The sequence below is a fragment of the Limtongia smithiae genome (assembly GCF_038497785.1).
Source record: "Limtongia smithiae strain NRRL Y-17922 unplaced genomic scaffold V1518scaffold_1, whole genome shotgun sequence".
In the NCBI taxonomy this organism is placed as follows: Eukaryota; Fungi; Ascomycota; class Lipomycetes; order Lipomycetales; family Lipomycetaceae; genus Limtongia; species Limtongia smithiae.
In genome coordinates, this window is record NW_027117622.1 from 845884 (window position 1) to 867174 (window position 21291).

Sequence of the window (21291 nt, forward strand, 5' to 3'; positions counted from 1 at the left end):
CATCATATCTCATGCTATATGTACATACTGTTAACTTTCTAGATGTCGACCTACTATGAGGACAAGGGAGAGGACGTGACCGAATCCGTTCTCGAAGTTCGGGATCGTGGATCTGAGAACACCGGAAGTCTTAGCGATGATATTCAGCAGGAGAAGTTCAACGTTGACATCAATGTTGACGATGATCATCTGCCTGAGACTGTTATTGATCGCATTCGCGCCTCGGGAGACATGGACGACATTTTAGCAGGAGGTTTTGCGGATTTCTTTGTTGACAAGCTGCGCTCCATGTCGGTCGAGGAAGCAGTTACTGTGCTGACTTACGCTCTCGAATATCATAATCATGACATCAATTTCCCGTCCAAGACGCATGATCGCATCTCGCTACTGCTTCAAGGAGAGGACGCTTACGGACAAGGAGCGACGCTATATAATCTCGACTTGCGCTTGGAGGCTGCCTTTATGAAGTACCACTCTCCATATCCTGAGGTCCGCGCTGTTTGCACTCCGATTGATGATCCAACTATGCCAGTTGAAACGCTTAGAGCTTATGTTATCGGATACTTTTGGGTCGCGGTTGCTGGCTTCATCAATCAGTTGATCTATTTCAGACAGCCTCACTTCACTTTATCTTCACAAGTTATTCAGCTTCTCGTTCTCCCATGCGGCCAGTTTTGCGCTCGCGTTCTTCCGAATTGGACTTTGCGTATTGGTAAGATTTCGGTGGAACTCAACCCAGGACCTTGGAACCATAAGGAGCAGATGCTTGCTACAATTATTACAAATGTTGGAGCAGCCAATGCTGTTTGGGGCCAATATTTCCCCGTCCTGAGAGAGACTATCTTCTACGGTGCAGAGTGGTCGGACTATGGATTCAATTTACTGTTTAACATTATTTGTCAATTTTTCGGTCTTGGCATGGCGGGCGTTCTCCGAAGATGGGTCGTATACCCTAGTAAAGCTGTATGGCCAACTGTGTTACCAACTTTACAGCTTAATCGTACTCTTCTGCTGCCTGAGAAGAGGCAGAATATCAATGGTTGGACTATATCGAAGTACAAACTTTTCAACATTTTGCTTGCAGTGGCATTTGTTTATTTCTTCATTCCAGATTATTTGTTCACAGGCCTTTCTTCGTTTGCATGGATTGCATGGGCCGCTCCTAACAACAAAAATGTTGCCTTTGTGACTGGATCTACCGTTGGTTTGGGATACAACCCTTGGCCAACGTTCGACTGGTCTGTCATTAACTATGCTACGCCATTGGTTAGACCATTTTTCAGCTACATCAACCAGTACATTGGGGCTCTGGTTGGCGGTATTATTCTCCTAATTATCTTTTACTCGAACTTAAAGTATACGGCCTACATCCCACCGAACACGTCTACAGTTCATGACAGATTTGGGGCTTCTTACAATATCTCTGCTGTTATTGATTCCGATGGCACTCTCGTGCAATCGCTCTACGAAGCGTATTCTCCGCCGTACATTTCCGCCGGATATTATATGTACCTCTGCACTACATTTACTACTTACACGTTCACTGTTGTTTATATCTTTATCAGCGAATGGCGAACGATGAAAGAGGCTATGATCGGAGTTTACACTAGCATCAAGAACAGAAAGGCTTCAAATTTCGATCAGTATCGTGACCCGTTGTCTGTCATGATGAAAGAGTACAAAGAGGTCCCGGACTGGTGGTTTTATTTCTTTTTGGCATTTTCAGTCATTGTTGCATCCATCACGCTAAAGGCATATCCGACGCATACTCCTGTCTGGTGTGCATGGGCTATATTTGCAGTTGCAATCGCCATGCTGATTCCATTCATGGTGCTCTATGCAACCACTGGTTTTTTTATGAGTACGAATAACATGGGTACTATTCTTGGCGGTTATATGGTGTCCGGCAGCGGTATCGCCTGTCTTCTCATTCGTGCTCTTGGATATTCAGTTGAAGACCAGGCAGAGAGCTATATCAGTGACCAAAAGCTAGGCCACTATGCGAAACTTCCTCCACGTGCAGTATTCCGCGGTCAGTTGAGTGCTACGATTCTTCAGGTGTTTGTCACATCCGGTGCTATGGAGCTTGCGCATGGTATTGTCGACTTTTGCAGCCTTACCCAGCCATCCAAGTTCTATTGCACATGGTCTCATTCGATCTACACGGGTACTCTTCTCTTTGGCGCCGTTGGTCCTCAAAGAACCTTTGACACTCTCTATCCACTTGTTAAGTGGTGCTTCCTTATCGGTGGATTGGCCGCTCTTCCGTTATATTACCTGCGACTCTACTTCCCTAAGTATCTTCGCTATTTCCACCCAGTTCTGTTTCTCGGTGGTATCTCGGTGTTTGGAACAGGTTACAATCTCACTTATTACACAGTCGGCGCGTACTTATCGATCATCTTCATGTGGTACTTGCGAACCAGAAAATTGGCATGGTGGTCAAAGTATAATTACATCATATCTGCTGGTCTATCCGCTGGCATTGCGTTTTCTGGGATTCTTATCTTTCTGGCTCTTCAGTATAGACCCAAGACACTTACATGGTGGGGTAATAGCATCACATCAACGGGCATTGACGGTGAAGCTTCGGAAGGGCTCAAAGATATTCCAGAGATCGGATATTTTGGACCAGCTCCTGGCTCATGGCACTAAATCTATCAAGGAACGGGCTATTGTTGAACGATTTGAGATAATTAACGAACTAGTCAAGGTGTGATAATATACACGATATGAGCATAAAACCAAATTATCACCGATGAAATTTAACTTTGGCAATCTTATTACTTTGCCGAAGTCAGACATCTGCATCGTAGTGCAAAGGCCAGTACCGTTGGCTATTATCCCATCTTGCTGTCAATACATCTGGGCCGACGTCATCCATGCTTGGCGGCAACGCCATGCTAGTGAACCTGAGCACTGGAGGCGTCTCCGAAGTCATTGCTGGTTCCAACAACAGCCGAGAGTATGCCTGTGGACTGGTAGTGACCGACTTAGATCCAGGCGAAGTGAAGTATTTGATAGAGCTACTCCTGGCGCGCATGAGACTATTGCCCGGACGCGGCGTTGATGGCTGCGACTTACTCAGCTGCCTGCGATGTGAGGCAGTTGTACTAGCAGCCTGATATAGAGCAAAATAAGTCTCCGAGCTATTGCTCGACCGGCGAGATAACGGAGATTTCATAGCTGGTACCTGAGACTGCACTTTCAACTCGTCATAGTCCACAAACCTGTCAACATAGGAGTCGCTACTTTCCTTGACAGCAGAGACCTGAAGCTCACTGTATTCTCCGCACTCGGAACTTGGATCTTGTACTTGCTCCTCGACTTCGCCATCCTTTTCAGCAAGAGGAATCGGCTCCTTCGACTCGATAGTCACGCGACGGCGACGCCTTTGTGGTATAACTAAATCACTCTGCTTGAGGTGAGGTTGCATAACATGCCGAGCACCAACCACCATGGCTTCAATTACTGTTCGCGATCGTAATTCCATAATTGCTGCGTCCAACGCAAGTTCAACCGAGCAGTGATTCCGAATAATCGAGATCCGAGGCCATGTCGCCTTCTGACCTCGTCGGCGAGTATCCATCAAGAATTGCGGCGTAGGATTCTTCAAGATTTTCGGTAGCTCTGATACATATACTTCTGGAAGAATCGTAATATCTCCAGAGTACTTCTGGGCAAGTACAGATCTGAGCTTCGTGCACAAATTTGGAAAAAAGCCGACTTCAGCAGACATAAACAGACGGTGCATGGTCTCCGATAATGCGAGCTGCATCACACGTTCACTTGCAACTGCAGAAGTGCTCAATACGTTCGCGCCAACTTCTGCAGCCTTGCGTCTGGCACGGCGGATGATAGAACTTGGCCCTAAACTTGCAACATCAAAGCTGTTCGACAGAGATACGTTACGGGCGATATCAGAGCTCTTCAAAAATGGTATCACGTGCGGATTCACTTGCGAAACGATGAAATGGTTGACATTGAACATCTCGTTTAGTCTCGTCATGGGCAAATCATTGTCCACGGATCCGTCTATCCATCTCTGAGCCGATGGATTCCAAAATACCGGCTCGTTCGTCCTTGGATCTTTGGCGTATAGTGTATGAGCACTGAATATCAGTGGTACTGAGCATGACGCACATCTGAGAAGCAAACTATTAGAAAAATTATAAGCAAGCATATGCTTGGATTGGTACATACACGGCAGACCATATATACACGTTGGGTGCAGTGAGATAATTTAGTAATCGCGGCGGCTCGTAGATACTAGCGCTTGACACGGGAATGTTAAGCACTCGCCGGGTCCTGTTGTACGCTTCCTGAAAGGTCAAATCTCCAAGCATATCCTTCATCGACTTTTCCAGATAGCTGATATCCGTCCATGAGCCGTGCTTCAGTAGCCGAGCTATCCGAGTCCATACAGACTCCTCATTACCAGTTTCTTCAAATACATCCAAATTGAAGTATATGAAAGCTTCGAGCATACCTCCAAGTTCCTCATCGCATCTTGTGCATAATGCTGCAGCGACAATGCCGCCTGCCGACGACCCAGATATTATTTTGGGGAGCAACTTGCACTCGATCAGAGTCTCGAGCACGCCTGAATGCAGCATTCCCATGGTACCACCACCAGAAAGTAACAAAGCCGTACGGCCAAAAGCATGCCGAGTATGAAGCAGCTCATTCAGTTTGGTGTAATCGTCGATATATGTCCCGCTCTCGTTCGAGCTCTGGAGTGTAGGCGGAATTGGACAGTCGACCACTGCTTTCAGCGACTCCTCGCATTCGATAATATAATCCTCGATCAGATATTTTGTACCAACATGCGAATGTGAGTATAACTAAGAAATGTCAGAATGCGTAACACTTTCAGACATGCCCTTCAACAGCACGCACCTGTGAAGCCCCGATATTTCCCGCGTTTCTTGACAAACTCGTACGTAAAAAAAACAAGAGTCTTAAATAATTTCCACTCTGTCGCAGCTCTCGCATGGTCCGTAGTCGTTCTGAAATCAATTCATAGTCATAATCTTCAGAAACTCGATCGCTTTTCCACTCGTCGTATCCAAGCAGAGTATCCAGCTCTCGCGAAGCTTTGACCCATTCGTCATATGAATTAGCATTCTCTTGAGATTCCTTTAGAGCAGCCAATCTTTGTGAGATATCAGGCTCTTTGCATGAGTCGTTGGCTTTAGATTCAAAGCTTGAGCGTCGATAGTGTAGTATTTTGGATGCCAGGCCGGAAATCGAAGATCTCGTGAGATTTGTCAGAGACACGTTCTCGTTGTTGGTGGCATCGGCGTTCTCACTGAACGGGAAACCAAGTTGTTGTTCGACGAAAGCTAATAGATGATGCCGGTCTGCTACTGTCGAAACGGCGGTCGTGATGATATTCATAACTCCAAGTGTGCGATGTGGGCGAGACGTCAAAACGAGCCTCAATTCGCTGCAAGCCAAAAATTCCCACCTATAAGTAGCAGTATTAAATTTTGGAAGAGGTTCTGAGAAGTCCGGTTCGTATTCCTATGGCATTGTGGCGATATGAACTGCAGATAAAGTGAGATCATCATCGATAACAGAGAGTGGAGTTAGTTACGTCATATCTTCTGCGGAGTAGGGTTGTGGATTCTGCAACCGGGCCGCCCGAGTCTCAGAATCACACGCACATTAGCTCGGAGATCAACAAAACCCTACTAAATCAATCGTCCAACACGCAGAAACCAGAGTTAGCCACTCTGCGCTGCGCTAAAGACTTTTATATTTCCTAAGTGTACAAAAATGCAATGACTCCATAGACTCTTCTTACCTGTCCCAAAATCAAATGTAACACCAGTAATAATAAAATATACCAAAAACTCAGCTTTATGATCATTCCTCAGTTGTACAATCAACAAAATGATCTATCGCTTGCTATACATTGGCGGCGGAAACGAGCTAAGCATGGGAGGAAATCCCATTGCTCTAACCTTCTGTCGTTCTTCTGCAGTATCCTCTGCAGTCTCTTGTCGCTGTTGCTCTGCTGCTACCGCCTGTTTCACATTAGGAGAGTATTCCGGTCGGGCAGGAACCGGGGCATGATGACGAGCAGCCAGAACCGAAAAGTCCATTGATACTGAGGTCGGCGGGACTTCGTCTTCACTCGCTTCATATCGCTTCCGCTTACGTCGTTGAGGCCGACTCGGCAATAGAGAATCTTCCCCATTATGCATCATGTATGACTCAGATAGTTCCTCATGTATCCGATCCTCTTGGACTTCGTCAGTAGCGCCATCAACGTCAGATTTCACGCCTTGGACAACCTTGGAAAGCAGAACATTGAACGCCTGCATCAAGGCAGCTTGATCCACGCCCTTCAGATCGCTATCATTCAAATTCCCATGTTCTTCTTCAACAGGCAGCTCAAGAAGGTCTTGGCTTTGCTCGTCGACGACCTGTGGATTGTCGTGCACAAGCTGTTTGTCATCAGTGGAATCCTGAATTCCTTGCATATGTTCCAAGGTGATGCCAATGTCTTGCTGCAGAACTTGCGCGACATCATTAGTTTGATCATGCCGGAGACTTTCTAAGCCGGGGTCTATCAAGAGTGGGTCAACTTCCCTTCTGCTTTCCTCATCGATACGAGGTTCCACGAGCTGGTGATTGTCGAGAGCTTCGTCATGGTCAACTTCTCCAGAGTACCCAATCACGCCTGAGGCCTCGTGGTACTGCTCCGGTATCTGCTCAGCGGATAAATCCGTATACTCAGCCGTGTTGATTTCGTGGTCCAAGTCTCCTGTGCCATCATCTTCTCCCTCCATCGTTTGTAGCACTCCTGTAATATTTTTGATCAAATTCGGATCCTGCGCGAGCTGCAATAGCATACTGTTGAACTTCTCAATGTCCCCTTCTCGGCCCATGATTTCGGCAAGCGCAGCCTGAAGCTCCTCGCCCATTCCGCTCTGACCAAAGAGACCTCCAAATGGTCCAAGAGCGCCATTCTCTGCGGACGCTCTTTGCATCCGCTGCATTCGCTTTTGTCGTCGCTTCTCAAACTCAGCTTCAATCCATTGTCTCTTTGTGTCGGTCTCGTTCTTTCCGAACACAGTGTCGGCGCGACGATTAACGCGTCCTCGAAGATCGGTATCCTTATCTGCATAATTGTTAGAAGCAGAAGCGAATCTGACCGAAAGTTGAGTCACTCACTTCTTTCGTCATTTATTTGTCTCCATCTTTTTTTCCGTAGTCTATTGAGCGTTTTCAGACGCTGCCGATCAGCTTCATTTCTCGGGAAAACAGGTTTGCGTGTTCTCCTCTTCCGCTCGCCGAGACCGGTCTCCACGGCCGCTTCATCATGCCCGCTTTCGTACTCTTCTTCCTCCCCTTCAGCACCATCTTCAAGTACAGTGGTGAGAACAGCTGTGACTGCCTGGAGTAGAGTCTGTGGATCGAGATTTGTTGCACTCTGCAGCTGTGCTATCGCGGCAACGGGGTCCGTCAAATCCACGCCGGATATCAGCTCGTTTAGATTCTCGAGGTTGAGACCTCGGTCATTAATCGCTTCAGAAATAGCATCGGAGCCGTCCATACTTAGTCGGTTCAAAGCTATAGCATCGTATGAAATAGTGAATGACTCGACTGTCAAGTGTGGTCGATGAGATGAGAGACGGAACCACGAATATGTTTTGCGATATGCACGCGGCGTGCAGTTTATGGAATAGCCACCAAGAAAGAGTCTTAATTATGCAGAAGTCCCGTGATCGTTGGGAGTGTCCTCCACTTTGGGACTTCGAAGAAGCACGTGCAGACGTGACCGACGCGGCGCGACGACTTAGAGAGTGGCCGAGACGTAGTTACAGGAGCCACTGATACAGAGAAGCAGCAGTTTTGCTTGTTTTATATGCCATAGATGTGTCATACTAGTGGATAATTATTTGCTGACGATTTTCATGTGCGCTGCTTGAGCTGTCCAACTTCTGAATGCTAGGACGTTGCGACATCCTGTTCGGGCACTTTTTGCTTGTCATAGGTATCCGAGACAGAGCATATATTAGATTATATATCATCAACGCATTATGTAAAAATTGTAAAGGAATGATACTGTGCTAGTCGGTGTGTAAGGTCTGTCGCATTCTTGGTTGGCGAGAAGACGTTTGCAGCCTAAGCTCCATTGCTGCTGACTAGCTTCACTAATTCGGTGCTGGGTTACCCCGCCACCTGCAATGACGGTGATGAGAAAACCGAATTCGATACTGGCGATTCGACGAACGAGCATACAGATTTCGTCATGGAACCTCGACCGCACAGACAGTGCAACTACCTGGTAGACCGCCGCACAGTGGCAGCATATTGAATTTAGAAGGCCGTGTGGCTTACAGAAGCGGCGGTCGATATGTGGGCAGAAGCAAACGATATACGCGTATCGCCCGAAGTGCGAACGCGCCCACGTGACAACACAGGGGCTACGCCGCTCTACCAACGGCTCATCATCTAATTTGTTGAGGGGGGACGCGTGGACTGTCTTAGTTCTGAAACCTTGCTGGCTTACAGGCTCAGCAGACGTCATTCTGCACTGACTCTTTCCCGCTCGCTGGGCCGTTTCTCTGCGGCCCTCACGCGCACACGCGACAGGCGCGACAGCGAGACTATATGGCGCGTGTGGACACGACAAGGCTGCTGCCACAGCTGTGCGGCAGCCTGCCGCGTGTGGATTCTGGAGGCCGCACTAGCTTCATATCGGTGGCCGGCGCCGGGCCCGGGACCCCCGTCATCTCGTCAAAGCTCAGGCGCCGTTCAGACGGGCGGCTCATACGGCAGTCCGCATCGGCGAGTCGGCATGCGCCCTATAAGGCCGCCCCGCCCTAGTCGCCCATGATCTCCTCTGGCTTCGTCCTCTCAACATCATGACCCGTCTGTTCCTAAGCTTCGTCGGTGCTGTCGCACTGCTCGGCACCCTCATCGAGGGTGCGCTTGCTGACTCGTACAAAGATGACATGCTCCGCCACAATCTCAAACGATCCGAGGCTGGCGCGCCTCACTACTACCGGCGTAGTGAATTGCAGCGGCGCTCCGCGGACAGCGCTGAGTATGCGCCCTCAAGAGTTGCCTGCCCCGTCGACGACAGCGGTGATCTCACCAGCTTCGTTCGCGACGCTACCGGTCTTTCCGACGAAGAGACTGCTTACGTGGAGGCGCGTCAAGCCATCACGAGCCCTTACATAATCGAGTATCTCGACCGACTCAACCTCACAGACTTTAATGCCACGGACTTCCTGAAGAATACCAACCTCACAATTGGAATTGCATTCTCTGGTGGTGGTTATCGTGCAATGTTGTCGGGAGCGGGATTCATGGCTGCGTTTGACGACCGTACGCCAGGCGCGACGGATGAGAACCATGTCGGCGGCTTGCTGCAGTCAGCTACCTACATGGCTGGTCTTTCCGGCGGTTCGTGGCTCGTTGGATCTGTTGCGATCAACAACTTTCCAACCATTGTCGACCTGCAGGCTGATGAGGACGTCTGGGACATCAGCAGCTCTATCTTTAACCCCGGCGGCTGGGAGGTCTGGGATACTGCGGAATACTATGCCGAGCTTGTCGAGGATGTCGATAGTAAGAAGGATGCCGGCTTCAATACCTCTCTCACTGACTTATGGGGCCGTGCTCTTGCAATTCAGCTGTTCAACTACACCGATGGCGGCCCCAACGTGTCATTCAGTGATGTCCGTAATCTCTCATCGTTCACTGATCACTCTATGCCGTATCCTCTTATCGTTGCGGATGGTCGACCTTATGACACCGACATAGTGTCTTTGAACTCGACGGTCTTCGAATTTTCTGCCTATGAGTTTGGATCGTGGGACCCGTCGCTCTACGCGTTCACCAAGATTGAGTATCTTGGCTCCAACGTGTCCAACGGTATTCCGGTTTCCACCAACTCTTGCTTCCAAGGATTTGATAATGCTGGTTTTGTCATCGGATCCTCGGCTACGTTGTTCAACGAGATTATCTTGGAGCTGAACACTACTGGTCTCGAGGGAGTCTTGTACGATGCCGCTGAGGATATTCTTAGCGATCTTAGTGATGATTATGACGATATTGCAATTTACGATCCTAACCCATTTTTCAACGTGAACACGGAAATTTCGTACATGTACAACGAGTCGGACCTCACCATTGTTGATGGCGGCGAAGATTATCAGAACATCCCACTGGTTCCTCTGATCCAGCCGGTTCGAGGACTTGATGTTATTTTTGCTATTGATAATTCTGCCGATACGGACTACAACTGGCCTGCGGGATGGGCTATGACGGCAACTTACGAACGACAGTTTAGTTCACAGGCAAACGGAACTAAATTCCCGGCGGTTCCGACGAGGAATACTTTCGTTGGTAATAACCTAACTGCCTCTCCGACGTGGTTTGGCTGCAATGCGTCCAACATAACAGGCGAGAATGGCGGAACTACTGTTCCCTTGATCGTTTACATGGCCAACCATCCGCTCTCATACTACTCTAACACCTCAACATACAAGATGTCGTACGATACCGATGAGCTTGACGGCATGATCACAAACGGATACAATATCGCAACACAGGGCAACGGCACCTTGGGCACCAATTGGTCGAAGTGCCTTGGCTGCGCTCTGATTCACCGCGAAGTTGAGCGCCGCAACGGAACACATACTGACGAATGCCAGCAATGTTTGACCGACTACTGCTGGGACGGAACTGTGCTTACCACAAATGCAACGGAGGAGACCGAGGAGCCTACGGAAGTGCTAGAGGCGGAGATCGCGGCTACAAGCAGTCCTGCTTCTGGTCACGGCTCTTCTGGACAAGGCTCCAGTTCGGGCGGCAGCAGCAATGTCACTACTGGCAGCAGCAGTCCCAGTGGCACTAGTTCCGGCGGAAGCAGCAGCAGTACCGGTAGCACCAGCTCGGCTGTGTCTCGTTTCAACTTGCTTATCCGTACTCCGGTGTTCGCCATTGCCATAAGCATGGCTGTTGTATTGGTGTGCATGTAATCATTATAATGCTTTAGATCATATTATGCTGGTTTGCATGTGGTCCATATATTGATAATGGATGTGTAGTATATTGCTGAAAGATATGTTGCTGTACAGAATCAAATTAACAAAATTTTACAAAATGTTAGCTGTTATAACTTCTTCCCAGTCAAGGTAAAAGTTTTCTGAGCAGCTTGTTCACGAAGTATATGAATAGGATGAAACCAGTAACTTCAAGTTGTTGCTATAAACAACGGATATTCTGCTCACTCCACCCTCCTAAGTTTGGGAACGTGCGAATGGAAGACAGTTGCCAAGCGTTTGATGTAAGGGAGCACTGTGCTCGAATGTTGTAGTCCAGGAAAGAATTGCAACCCCTGTAACGGGTTCGACATTTCAAGATTTGCAAAATACAAGTACATGACGACGACTGCCAAGTCGAATTTGCATTGGTCGAGATCAGCAATGTCGCAAAGTGCACACGCAGCTTGAATATTTGTCTAGTTGTACATCTGCATTCTCTAGTTAAAAAAATACAAATGCTGTTCATTGTGTCGATTTGACGCAGCAACGCGGTCTCTGAGACCTCTCTCTGTTGCATTGTGACCTTATGAGGTTAAGGCCATGCTTCGGTTCAGACGTGCACGGAGTAGGTGGCAATCGGTTTCGATATTGTTCCATGCTGAAATTACTTGCAGCCACGACATGTAATGTGACTAAAGCACAAGGAGTTAAATTGGTCAAGCATATACCTCCAAGTGAGATGGCTGATACGCAGGACTGCGACAGAACGAGGTGATCACAGCACAGATGAAGGTACCAATAATAGAGACATGCTGAGAAGCTTGCAACGCGATGAATGATAGGTTAGCAGATGCACGAGAAAAGATTGGTCTCCGTGCCACTTCAAATCCGCAGTAATCGCGGGATTCAGACTACCTTAGCATAGACATCCATCGTGCAGAAGTGAGTCCTAGTCTTCTTGTCTCGAATCAGCTTTCGGGTCTGAAACAAAGTCCCATATGCTACTGTACGTTTACAACAGCTTGTTAGACACATCGCAAGTGACGTGGATTGTTGAATCCTCGACAGAGCTCTTAAAACAAGTTTTAAAGGCGTTAAAAGGGCCAGGTGTCGGAAATGGACAGGAGGTAGAACTGGGCAAAGCTGTAGTACGTTCGAGGGTCTTTGACTCTTGTGCATGATCTGACGTGCGCGAACACTGATGGGAATCTCTTCGCCCGGTGTAAGCGAGTGCAAGACGTCGCATCTCGATGCGCATTAGTCGGGGCAGCGCCGACTGGCACGCAGTACTTGTACTTCACAAGTCAAATTGCGTGGACGCGATTGGAGTTCTGTACGCGACTTGGCCTCAGCTTTGGATCGCAATGGCCCATGTCCTGACTCGCGAACAAATATATGACCCTTCTTGGCCCAAGTCTGTAGTCTCGAGGAAGTGAACTTGAGAAGGCCAACGGCCTGCTCAGCAACAGGCTGCAGTTTGGCACACGAGCGCGTGGCTCTCTTCTCGAATTATTCCTCACTGGATTGGCCGAAGCCGGGGAAGCCCCTGTGCATCTACGCAATGCTGTCGCGCTTACGGCGCTATCCGCTGTACGGACTGCGCTGTGAAAATGCGGGGAGACGTCGATGGTTTGTGACTTCGCAGTTTGACTGCCCATGTGACAGTTCACAAATCAACGACGTCATCCAACTTGTAGTCGTGCCGTGTCTCCCCACACGATCGACCACCTCCGCGCCTCGGCTATCTTGATATTTATACCCCTCTTCTGTTCTTTCCCGCTGCTTTGCTGATTACTGTCCTGCTTACTTCTCGTTCTTTCTGCACTGCGTACCACTCGACCTAGCCATCGCCAACTCAGCACTTATTCGCGAACACAATGCCACAAGCTTACTCAGCTGAGGTATCATTGGCCCAAATTGTCCGCCAACTCGGTTTCATACTAACGATGGCAGGATGTCTCCGCTCACAACTCCGAAAACTCGCTCTGGATCGTCATAGATGGCGACGTGTACGACCTGTCGCAGTTCCAGAACGAGCATCCTGGCGGCAAGAAAATTCTCAAGCGAGTCGCCGGAACAGACGCGTCAAAGATGTTTTGGAAATACCACAATGCCGGAATTCTCAAGAAGTACGCACCCAAGCTTCGAATCGGGACAGTAGGCAGCGTCGCGGCAGCTGCGAAGCAAGAGGTTGCGGCAGCTCCAGCGCCGACTTCGACAGAATCGCCAGCACGCCCAACGGAGGCCGAACCCACGAAGGAAGCAGCACTATTTGAGCAGTATGGTGACAATGTGCCGTTTGGAGATCCATCGTGGTATCAGAGCTATTTCACACCGTTCTACAACGAGTCCCACGTCGCTTTGCGAAACGAAGTTCGAGAGTGGGTTGAAACCGAGCTCGAGCCGAATGCCGGCGAATGGGACGAGAAGAAAGACGTTCCATCCGAGATTTACAAGGAAATGGGCCGTCGCGGTTATCTTGCGGGGGCATTGGGTGTTGACTATCCGACCGAGTACACCAGCATTCGACCGAAATGCGTTGCTCCAGAGCAATGGGATCATTTCCACGAATTTATTTTGACGGACGAGATTTGTCGTGCTGGATCTGGCGGTCTTGTGTGGAACTTGCTTGGTGGATATGGCATTGGCGCGCCACCTGTGTTTAATTTTGCCAAGCCAGAGCTCAAGAAGCGTGTGATTCCTGAGCTGATTAGTGGAGATAAGCGGATCTGTCTCTGCATTACTGAACCAGACGCCGGTAGCGATGTAGCTAATCTCACAACAACTGCGAAGCTGACCGAAGACGGTAAGTTCTACATTGTCAATGGTGAGAAGAAATGGATCACAAACGGTATTTGGGCGGACTATTTCACCGTGGCCGTGCGTACCGGAAAACCTGGAATGGGTGGTGTTTCTCTGATGCTGCTCGAAAAGACTATGCCTGGAATTTCTGTCCGCAGAATGGACTGCTCAGGCATGTGGAGTTCCGGCACTACCTACGTCACGTTCGAAGACGTGAAGGTCCCGGCTGAGAATCTTCTCGGTAAGGAGAACCAAGGCTTCAAGTGCATCATGACCAACTTCAACCATGAGCGAATGGGAATCATTATCCAAGCAAACAGATTCTCGCGCGTGTGCTACGAAGAGTCCGTCAAATACGCTCATAAGCGTCGCACTTTCGGAAAACGACTAATCGATCATGACGTCATCCGGGCGAAGCTTGCAAATATGGCAATCAAAATCGAAGCGACGCATAGCTGGCTTGAGAATCTGATCTTCCAAGTCAACAACATGCCTGCTCAAGAGGCCATGCTTCGTTTGGGCGGCGCGATTGCAGGCCTTAAAGCGCAATCGACTCAGACATTCGAGTTCTGTGCTCGTGAAGCCGCTCAGGTGTTTGGTGGGTTGTCCTATTCTCGAGGAGGACAAGGCGGAAAGGTCGAAAGATTATATCGGGAAGTGAGGGCGTATGCTATTCCCGGTGGATCCGAGGAAATCATGCTTGATCTCTCAATGAGACAATCGCTTAAGGTACATGAAGCGCTTGGAGCGAAGCTATAAGCATTAGTGAACGAGGTTTTCAATTACACACGGTATACTTAGTGATATGAGGCTCGTAGCCTAATTAACCACTCAACTTCAAATATGATATGTAACACGATGCATGATTAGACCTATCTAGCACAACCATGTCGATGACCTTAAACCCGATTTCCTTGTCCCATTATAACTTACTCGCCGTTACTCGTGTCGCGCGACTGAGTCGCACAAGCGCATCTGTCTCCGGCTTCGTAACATCGGCAAAGCTCTGCATCTTCCTCTCTAACATCCTCCCCGCGCTATCCGCCAGGGTCAATACCCGCTGGCTCATGCTCTCGGAATCACGTCGATTTTTTCCTTCCCTTCTGAACTCCGAAATTTTCTCTGTGTAGTCCCAGAGGCGGCCCTCTGGCTTGATGCTAAATTCAGCCAAATGCGACTCGGCGAGAGACTCATCCGAGTCGTATCTCTGTGGAAGCCATGCTGGCGCCAGCGACATGATCGCGGGAGTCCGCCCAGACTTTGAACGGCGAACAACGATGATTCCCTCTGCCTCAAGCTGGTTGAACGCAGAACGCAAGACTTCCTTGTTAACAGCCTCAAAATACGATAAGTCTCCTTGCGCATATATCGTTTTCCCCAGTAGCTGTGCCATGTCTAGAAAACTCTTCACGTCCACCCACAAAGTTTCCTTGTCCGCATCGATCAAATCGCTTTGAGACCCAGCTTCAGTGGCAACTTCAGAGGTCGCCATTGGTGTTAGCGCAAATAGAGATATCGAAGCTAGCCAGTAGCCATCACAGAATGGCCACAACAGGAAGCAGTAAAAATCGAAAAACTCGCGGCCCCGCAACCTCTCCTGCATGCTCAACTCCACACATCCATTTTCTGTGATCTCAATAACGCCCTGATCTCGAAGAAGTTGTATACTTTCCCAAAAGTTACTTCGGATTCCGCCTTGCTGGTTGTATACAAATTCACCGGCGAGTAATTTTGACAGCCACTGTACTTGCTCGAACAAATACTTGATCGGAACTTGCTGCACCGATGCCGCGCTACCTTGCTTGATCTTGGTATACATAGCAACAGATACAATGGCATCCGATACAAACAGATGAATGACCATGTTACGATAGAACGAAAGTTGAAATCGATCAGCCGCGAAGAATGTCTTTTCCAATAGCTCGCCCTTGTCACCGGAGTGGCCGACTAAATCTCCGAGCACTTCAAGGCCACGGTCAGCAACTTGTGCAGTGGTCAGACTACCAAAGTCAGCAACTCGTCCGCCACGCTCTTGGATTCTGACACAAAGCCATTCGATTTTGCGAATTAATTCAATATGGCCAATTCCTCGTCCGCGCAATGTAAGCAAAACGGTGCCGATGAGTGCGGTAGGCATGACAACAGACACCGCATTGATATCAGACAGAACTTCGTATCCAAGAGATCGCAAAACTCTGGTCTTCAAGACAGAATTTTGCATAGCCTCAGCAAAAGTCGGTACTGCTCCATCACCAGCTGTTCGTTCGAGTTGTTTGCCAATGTATTCACTCAAACTCCAAGGCTCGTGAAATCGAACGTCCACTCGTCCCATTTTGAGTGACAGAATATTGCGAGCATCTACAAAATCTCGCAAGCTTTCCTTTTTCTTTTCAGATCCCAGCAATTCACTAACGTAGCTTTCCGTTTCAATGACGCGGTCATATTGCGTTGAGACTGGAACTATCCAGCAATCCTCTACTCTGCCGGACAGAACTGAATCAAATATATATTTGAGAATGCCGAATTTTGGAGGGAGCAGCTTGCCCAGTCGTGATCTGCCGCCTTCAATGAAGCATTCGAAATTGTATCCGCCGCTGAGAAGGGTATCAATGTAAGACTGGATCACAGTTCCGTACAGTTGGTCATCGCCAAACGATCTCCTGATCCACATCGCGCCGATTCTCTATAATAAAACTAATTAGACATGCCCCAAATCAAATCACTTGGACTGTGCACTAACATTTAAAGCCGGACCGATAACAGCGAAATTCAGATTATCGCCGGCAACGACAGTCGGTAGTGAAATTCCGACTCTGAAGCAAATAGCCTGTATGCAGATGTAGTCGATATGGGAACGATGGCAAGGTAAAAATATAAGACTTTGTCTTTTCGCAGCAGTCATGGTTGCGACTTCCTTTAATCTTGTAATTTCAGAAGCATTGATGTGGAATCCTTGGTTGTATGTTCTTCCCAACATTTGCATGACAACGTAATATGCCGTTCGAAGTATCGACTTATGTTCAAACTTGCAGATCATGTTTTGTGTAATTTCCGCCGTGACTTCCTGAAGCTGTTTCTCAACTTCACGAAGCCGCTTCTCTTGACTCTCCTTTGGCATGGTGGACCAGACAGGGCTGTCCGCGATGCTCCGACGAGCCAATGTCATAATTTTTTCTTGCAGTAGTTCGTTTTTCATCACATGCTCCTTCATTTCCTGAGTGAAACCGGAGTAAAAAATCTCGCGTCCGACGTAATTTTCGTATGAGCGGTACGTGGTGCCGAGCAGGTGCTTTGCCGCATTCTGCAAGAACACGATCGGTCTCTCACGAAATCGAGCAAAATCTGAATTCAAATCACGAGTCGGCGACTCAGTGAGAACTGTGCCATTTCCATTTGGTATAATAGGCTTGCTAGAGGTGGTAGAAGAAGTCCGAAGGTGATCCAAGATGGTGTCGTCATCCCGCCTAAGAAGATCCACGTCGAGAGGATTCGAGCGCGACATGTGAGATGCTATGGTCTTGGATATAGTGACCTTTTAGTCTGACATGCATAGACGGGGCCGCGGATAGTAGTCCGCGTACGCAGTATGACAGCTGTAATAATGATACAGAGTGCTGTGTGCTTCGGTTATTTTGATGGGGAGACACCAGTCGACAGGCAGATTGAAATAGTGTGGGGAAGCGAGTGTTGGGACCGGAGCATGACACGGACCATATTGCTCAGCCGAACACGGGATAGGAAATGGAAGTTGCCATCGTACATATGTTGAGACATGATTTTTGCAAACAACAAAGACAGACAGACCATGAACATCGCGTATTATATATAACATACTGAGATGTCCAGTAGTGCCGATCCAATATGTCAATGTTAGTAACTGATCCTCTAGCTCGGACAACCTCGACAAGTAGTGCGCCGTAGTAGCTAGCATATATAACTGTCCTAATAACCCAGGACGGCTGCAATTCTTGATATTTACTGTCTTAATTACATTTTTATGAATTATGACTTGCAGCGAGTGCAACAGTGACGGCATCTAGAAGTCAGAAATTGAAAATTTGCAAAGTGCATAACCCGCTGCGATCCTGCGCTGCTTCATGCTCTTGTAGATTAACGAACTCGCCTAAACCGAGAGCGACAATAACGTACAGGCAAATCATCACCAAGATATAACGCAACTGCATATCGGCAACAGGTTCTGAGGAGAAATGGAATAGGGAACAAATTTGGGGAGAAATGATCGGCTATGGCAAAATCCGGGGAGGACAGGTTTAGGTTTTGCCATGACGCTATTCGCAAGTCGATCCCAACCGTTGCAGGGCCATCGTGTGCTCCACTGTATCCCGCCTGATCTTCAGCTGGGGTCTCTTGTTATCATTTACCATGTCTAGAGCGTACGTATTAACTCACACAAGAAGTACATACCGGAGATTGTGGGAATTAACAGTGCTGTTCAGGAGCCACTTTGTTCTGAACACGGGGGCCAAAATCCCGTCTCTTGGCCTGGGAACATGGAGATCTACCGACAAAGAGGTCCACGACGCAGTTCTGGTAAGAATAAAGTCGTTCGAGACTTAATTGGTTACAGATCTAATAAGAGCTTTTAGACAGCACTGAACTGCGGCTATCGTCATATCGACACTGCTGCTGTACGTTCCTGCGGAACCAGTCTCAAGATTGCGTCTGTACTGATCCGCATTTCTACGCAGATATACGGTAACGAATTTCATGTTGGGCGAGGAATCAAGAGCAGCTCAGTTCCACGGAGTGACATATTTTTAACTACGAAGTTGTAAGTATTACTCGCTCCAATGCGGTGACAAGTATCTTCCTATTCTAACGTCATGCGCGGCATCAGGTGGAACTCAAAGCAGATGGGAGACAGTCCGCCTAGAGCTTTAGACGCAAGTTTGGAATTATTAGGTGTGGATTATGTCGATTTGGTAAGTACATTATGGAATTTGTAGGATGAAACTGCCTGACAACAATAGTACCTGATGCATTGGCCTGTTCCACTCACCAAGGCTGGAGTACCGATTCCTCCGACAGAGTGGGACTTTGTGAAAACTTGGAAGTCTATGGAGAAACTTGTTGAAACTGGAAAAACAAAAGCAATTGGCGTGTCAAATTTCACCGTCAGCCAGTTGAAAACGCTACTGGAGACAGCGGACATCATACCTGCTGTCAACCAAGGTAAGAGCTTCTCTGCTGATAATGGCTATTTCAGACAAATACCTGACCGCAGTAGTCGAGATGCATCCGTACTTGCCACAGAAAGCTCTTCTTGACTTTGCAGAATCAAAGGGAATCCACATCACCGCGTACTCGCCACTCGGTTCAGCAGGCGGTCCACTTCTTCAAGAGCCGTTGGTTCATAAGATTGCTGCGAAGCACGGCATGACGGCTGTGCAAGTGTTGATTGCCTGGGCGATTCAACGCGGAACTGTAAGGAATCCTATTGCTGTGTCTCCACTCAACCGATCCACTAATTTTCGACAGTCTGCCATACCTAAGAGCGTTACACCCGCTAGAATCGTTTCTAATTTCCAAGAGTTTGTACTTGAGGAGGAAGACATCTTTGCCCTGGGATCTCTCGACAAGAATCAACGCTATGTCAAGCCAACGTGGGCTCCTTATTTTGACGTGGAGTAGAATATATCCTACATCCCGCAAGAAGATTTAGAATGTTATGGTGATTTTTGAGTGCAGCAGATTGCTGCTGTTTGGCTTCCGCAAGACACTAGATGAGAAGATTGCTCATATCTTGCATTTTGGAACTATCATCAACTTTATAATAAGTTTTAACAATTCAAACCGTTAATAATTAGTAGTACTTCCATATATCGCTCGCATAATCTTCAGTCAGGCGCTCGTCAGTTCCGAAGTCGCGTTGCCACTCCGTGAATCCACCGCGTAATACATAGATCTGCTGCTTACTGGCTGTGGCATCGTCTTCCAGGCCCTCAATATAGCGCATATACATGTTCGCAGCCGATGGCCCTCGTTGCTGTGACAGAGCACAGTGAAACACGACGACCGCATGATCTCGAAGCTCTTCGTGAATCAGAGGAAGGTTTCTAGCAAAGCTAGTCGACGGATGGTGCAACGATTCCTTTATATGGCCCTAACATGATCAATAATGAGTTATTATTCTCGTAAGTATGTGATCAAGCAGGTACCCCAACGTAGTCGTCATCGCGGACATCGATGACGGCGAATTTCGGTACGGCGAGCCCCTGTTCAGACAAAATCCACGAGCGTAGAGCGTTTTTGCTAATCGTCTTGACCACCATCGCCGCCGTCTATAGTCAAAGTTTCGCAAGAGGTATTGGGTATGTCGAGCTCACACCGTAGGCGACATCCGACTGAAGTGCTCTGCAGTACTTCACTGCGCAAATTGTGGAGCCGGATAGCTTCAGGACAAAGTGATTCATACGGTACAAGCCCCTTTGTCCCAGTCGGAAGTTATCCCTATCTCGACGAACTTGGGGCCTGGCCCTTCTCAAGAAGCTCTTCATCAAGAAAGCCCACAGCTCCGTAGAGAATGATTTCATGTCGTCGATCAAGCTGGTTAACCTCGGAACTCACGTGCTGTTTACTTCAGATCTTTGGGCTGGCATTGGTGAAACTCAGTTGAATGTAAGCTTTCATTTCGCACCAAGCTGCCCCCTAGCTACTCCAGACTTGGCGGCGAACGTCAAATCTTCAGGGCGTTTTGTCGTCCGTAGTTTTAAGGTTGGCTTAACGCTTGCGAGAACAGTTCATCGTGCGCGCCTACGGAGCTACACGCACTGTACTTTCTTGCCCTATCTATCCGCAATTACTTTCAAAACAACGGAGCTGATGCGCTAACTGTTGCCGCTCAGCTTGACAGTAGCGCGCAGCATACCAGGCTGATTACAAGCCTGCGGAGCGTGACGGAGAAAACTAAGCTCCGGCTACTGGGCCCTTATGCCTGACGCGTTAAGGGGTCGGACAGTGCAACGCGCTGCGAGAGGCTTGGGTCAGCTCCCGCCGCAGGAGTGCAGCGAGAAGAGCTAGACCCGCCTGACCCGGTGCCCGAGGCACCATTGGGAGCCTCCTACCGCCGCATCGCGTGTGTTATCGGGTAGTCACTAGGCAGACTATCAGCTCATTACACTCGTCGGCCTGCCTGCTCGCGCCGTATATTGCATACGTAACCACACACATCTTGCCCAACACTGCCGTGTCTGCGACCAGCCCTGCGTTCAATAAGTCAACTTGTTCGGAGAATCGTCCAGTTGCCGCGCGTGTTCTATCGTCCGGTCACCAGCTAACACCTGGGACACTTCAAGTTATGACAAGCAGTCCGATGGAGAGACGCAATGTTACTGATGAACATCAAGGCTTAGCAATGTATGCTGTGTGCATATATTGGAGGAACTACGACTAACAAACTGTCAGGGAGTTTGCTATGTCGGGACAGGACCGTCCTGACAGCGAAGCGGACAGCATC

At 48.5% G+C, this 21291-nt stretch overlaps 8 protein-coding genes across 8 annotated transcripts; 4 read left to right on the forward strand and 4 right to left on the reverse strand.

Moving 5' to 3' along the window:
• Nucleotides 1-40: 40 nt before the first annotated feature.
• V1518DRAFT_19310 (OPT oligopeptide transporter protein-domain-containing protein) lies at nt 41-2726 on the forward strand (the record flags this gene model as incomplete). The annotated part of the gene is made up of 1 exon (XM_066900876.1): nt 41-2726. A coding segment is annotated over one exon (2615 nt), but the record flags the coding sequence as incomplete, so codon positions are not given.
• On the reverse strand, nt 2671-5739 carry V1518DRAFT_408969 (acyl transferase/acyl hydrolase/lysophospholipase). Its single transcript, XM_066902252.1, has 3 exons — nt 4900-5739; nt 4204-4844; nt 2671-4145 (listed from the first exon to the last, which is right to left on the reverse strand). Exons 1-3 carry the CDS (start codon nt 5398-5400, stop codon nt 2798-2800), a joined length of 2490 nt encoding a protein of 829 aa, XP_066761981.1. The 5' UTR covers nt 5401-5739; the 3' UTR covers nt 2671-2797.
• Nucleotides 5740-7646, reverse strand: V1518DRAFT_408971 (uncharacterized protein). The gene is made up of 2 exons (XM_066902253.1): nt 7186-7646; nt 5740-7132 (listed from the first exon to the last, which is right to left on the reverse strand). The coding sequence occupies exons 1-2, from the start codon at nt 7565-7567 to the stop codon at nt 5904-5906; spliced, it is 1611 nt and encodes a 536-aa protein (XP_066761982.1). The 5' UTR covers nt 7568-7646; the 3' UTR covers nt 5740-5903.
• An 876-nt stretch (nt 7647-8522) lies between these two features.
• On the forward strand, nt 8523-11139 carry V1518DRAFT_408973 (lysophospholipase catalytic domain-containing protein). Its single transcript, XM_066902254.1, has one exon. The coding sequence runs from the start codon at nt 8883-8885 to the stop codon at nt 11004-11006; it is 2124 nt and encodes a 707-aa protein (XP_066761983.1). The 5' UTR covers nt 8523-8882; the 3' UTR covers nt 11007-11139.
• A 1573-nt stretch (nt 11140-12712) lies between these two features.
• V1518DRAFT_408978 (acyl-CoA dehydrogenase/oxidase) lies at nt 12713-14734 on the forward strand. The gene is made up of 2 exons (XM_066902255.1): nt 12713-12913; nt 12966-14734. The coding sequence occupies exons 1-2, from the start codon at nt 12890-12892 to the stop codon at nt 14571-14573; spliced, it is 1632 nt and encodes a 543-aa protein (XP_066761984.1). The 5' UTR covers nt 12713-12889; the 3' UTR covers nt 14574-14734.
• Nucleotides 14735-14736: 2 nt separating this feature from the next.
• On the reverse strand, nt 14737-17316 carry V1518DRAFT_369916 (uncharacterized protein; the record flags this gene model as incomplete). Its single annotated transcript, XM_066901300.1, has 2 exons — nt 14737-16497; nt 16555-17316. The coding sequence occupies 2 exons, from the start codon at nt 17314-17316 to the stop codon at nt 14737-14739; spliced, it is 2523 nt and encodes an 840-aa protein (XP_066761985.1).
• An 811-nt stretch (nt 17317-18127) lies between these two features.
• Nucleotides 18128-19642, forward strand: V1518DRAFT_408982 (NADP-dependent oxidoreductase domain-containing protein). The gene is made up of 8 exons (XM_066902256.1): nt 18128-18208; nt 18272-18365; nt 18422-18463; nt 18524-18606; nt 18673-18757; nt 18806-19007; nt 19063-19259; nt 19314-19642. The coding sequence occupies exons 1-8, from the start codon at nt 18198-18200 to the stop codon at nt 19464-19466; spliced, it is 867 nt and encodes a 288-aa protein (XP_066761986.1). The 5' UTR covers nt 18128-18197; the 3' UTR covers nt 19467-19642.
• On the reverse strand, nt 19560-20294 carry V1518DRAFT_408985 (Rhodanese-like domain-containing protein). The gene is made up of 2 exons (XM_066902257.1): nt 19994-20294; nt 19560-19938 (listed from the first exon to the last, which is right to left on the reverse strand). The coding sequence occupies exons 1-2, from the start codon at nt 20105-20107 to the stop codon at nt 19639-19641; spliced, it is 414 nt and encodes a 137-aa protein (XP_066761987.1). The 5' UTR covers nt 20108-20294; the 3' UTR covers nt 19560-19638.
• Nucleotides 20295-21291: the final 997 nt, after the last annotated feature.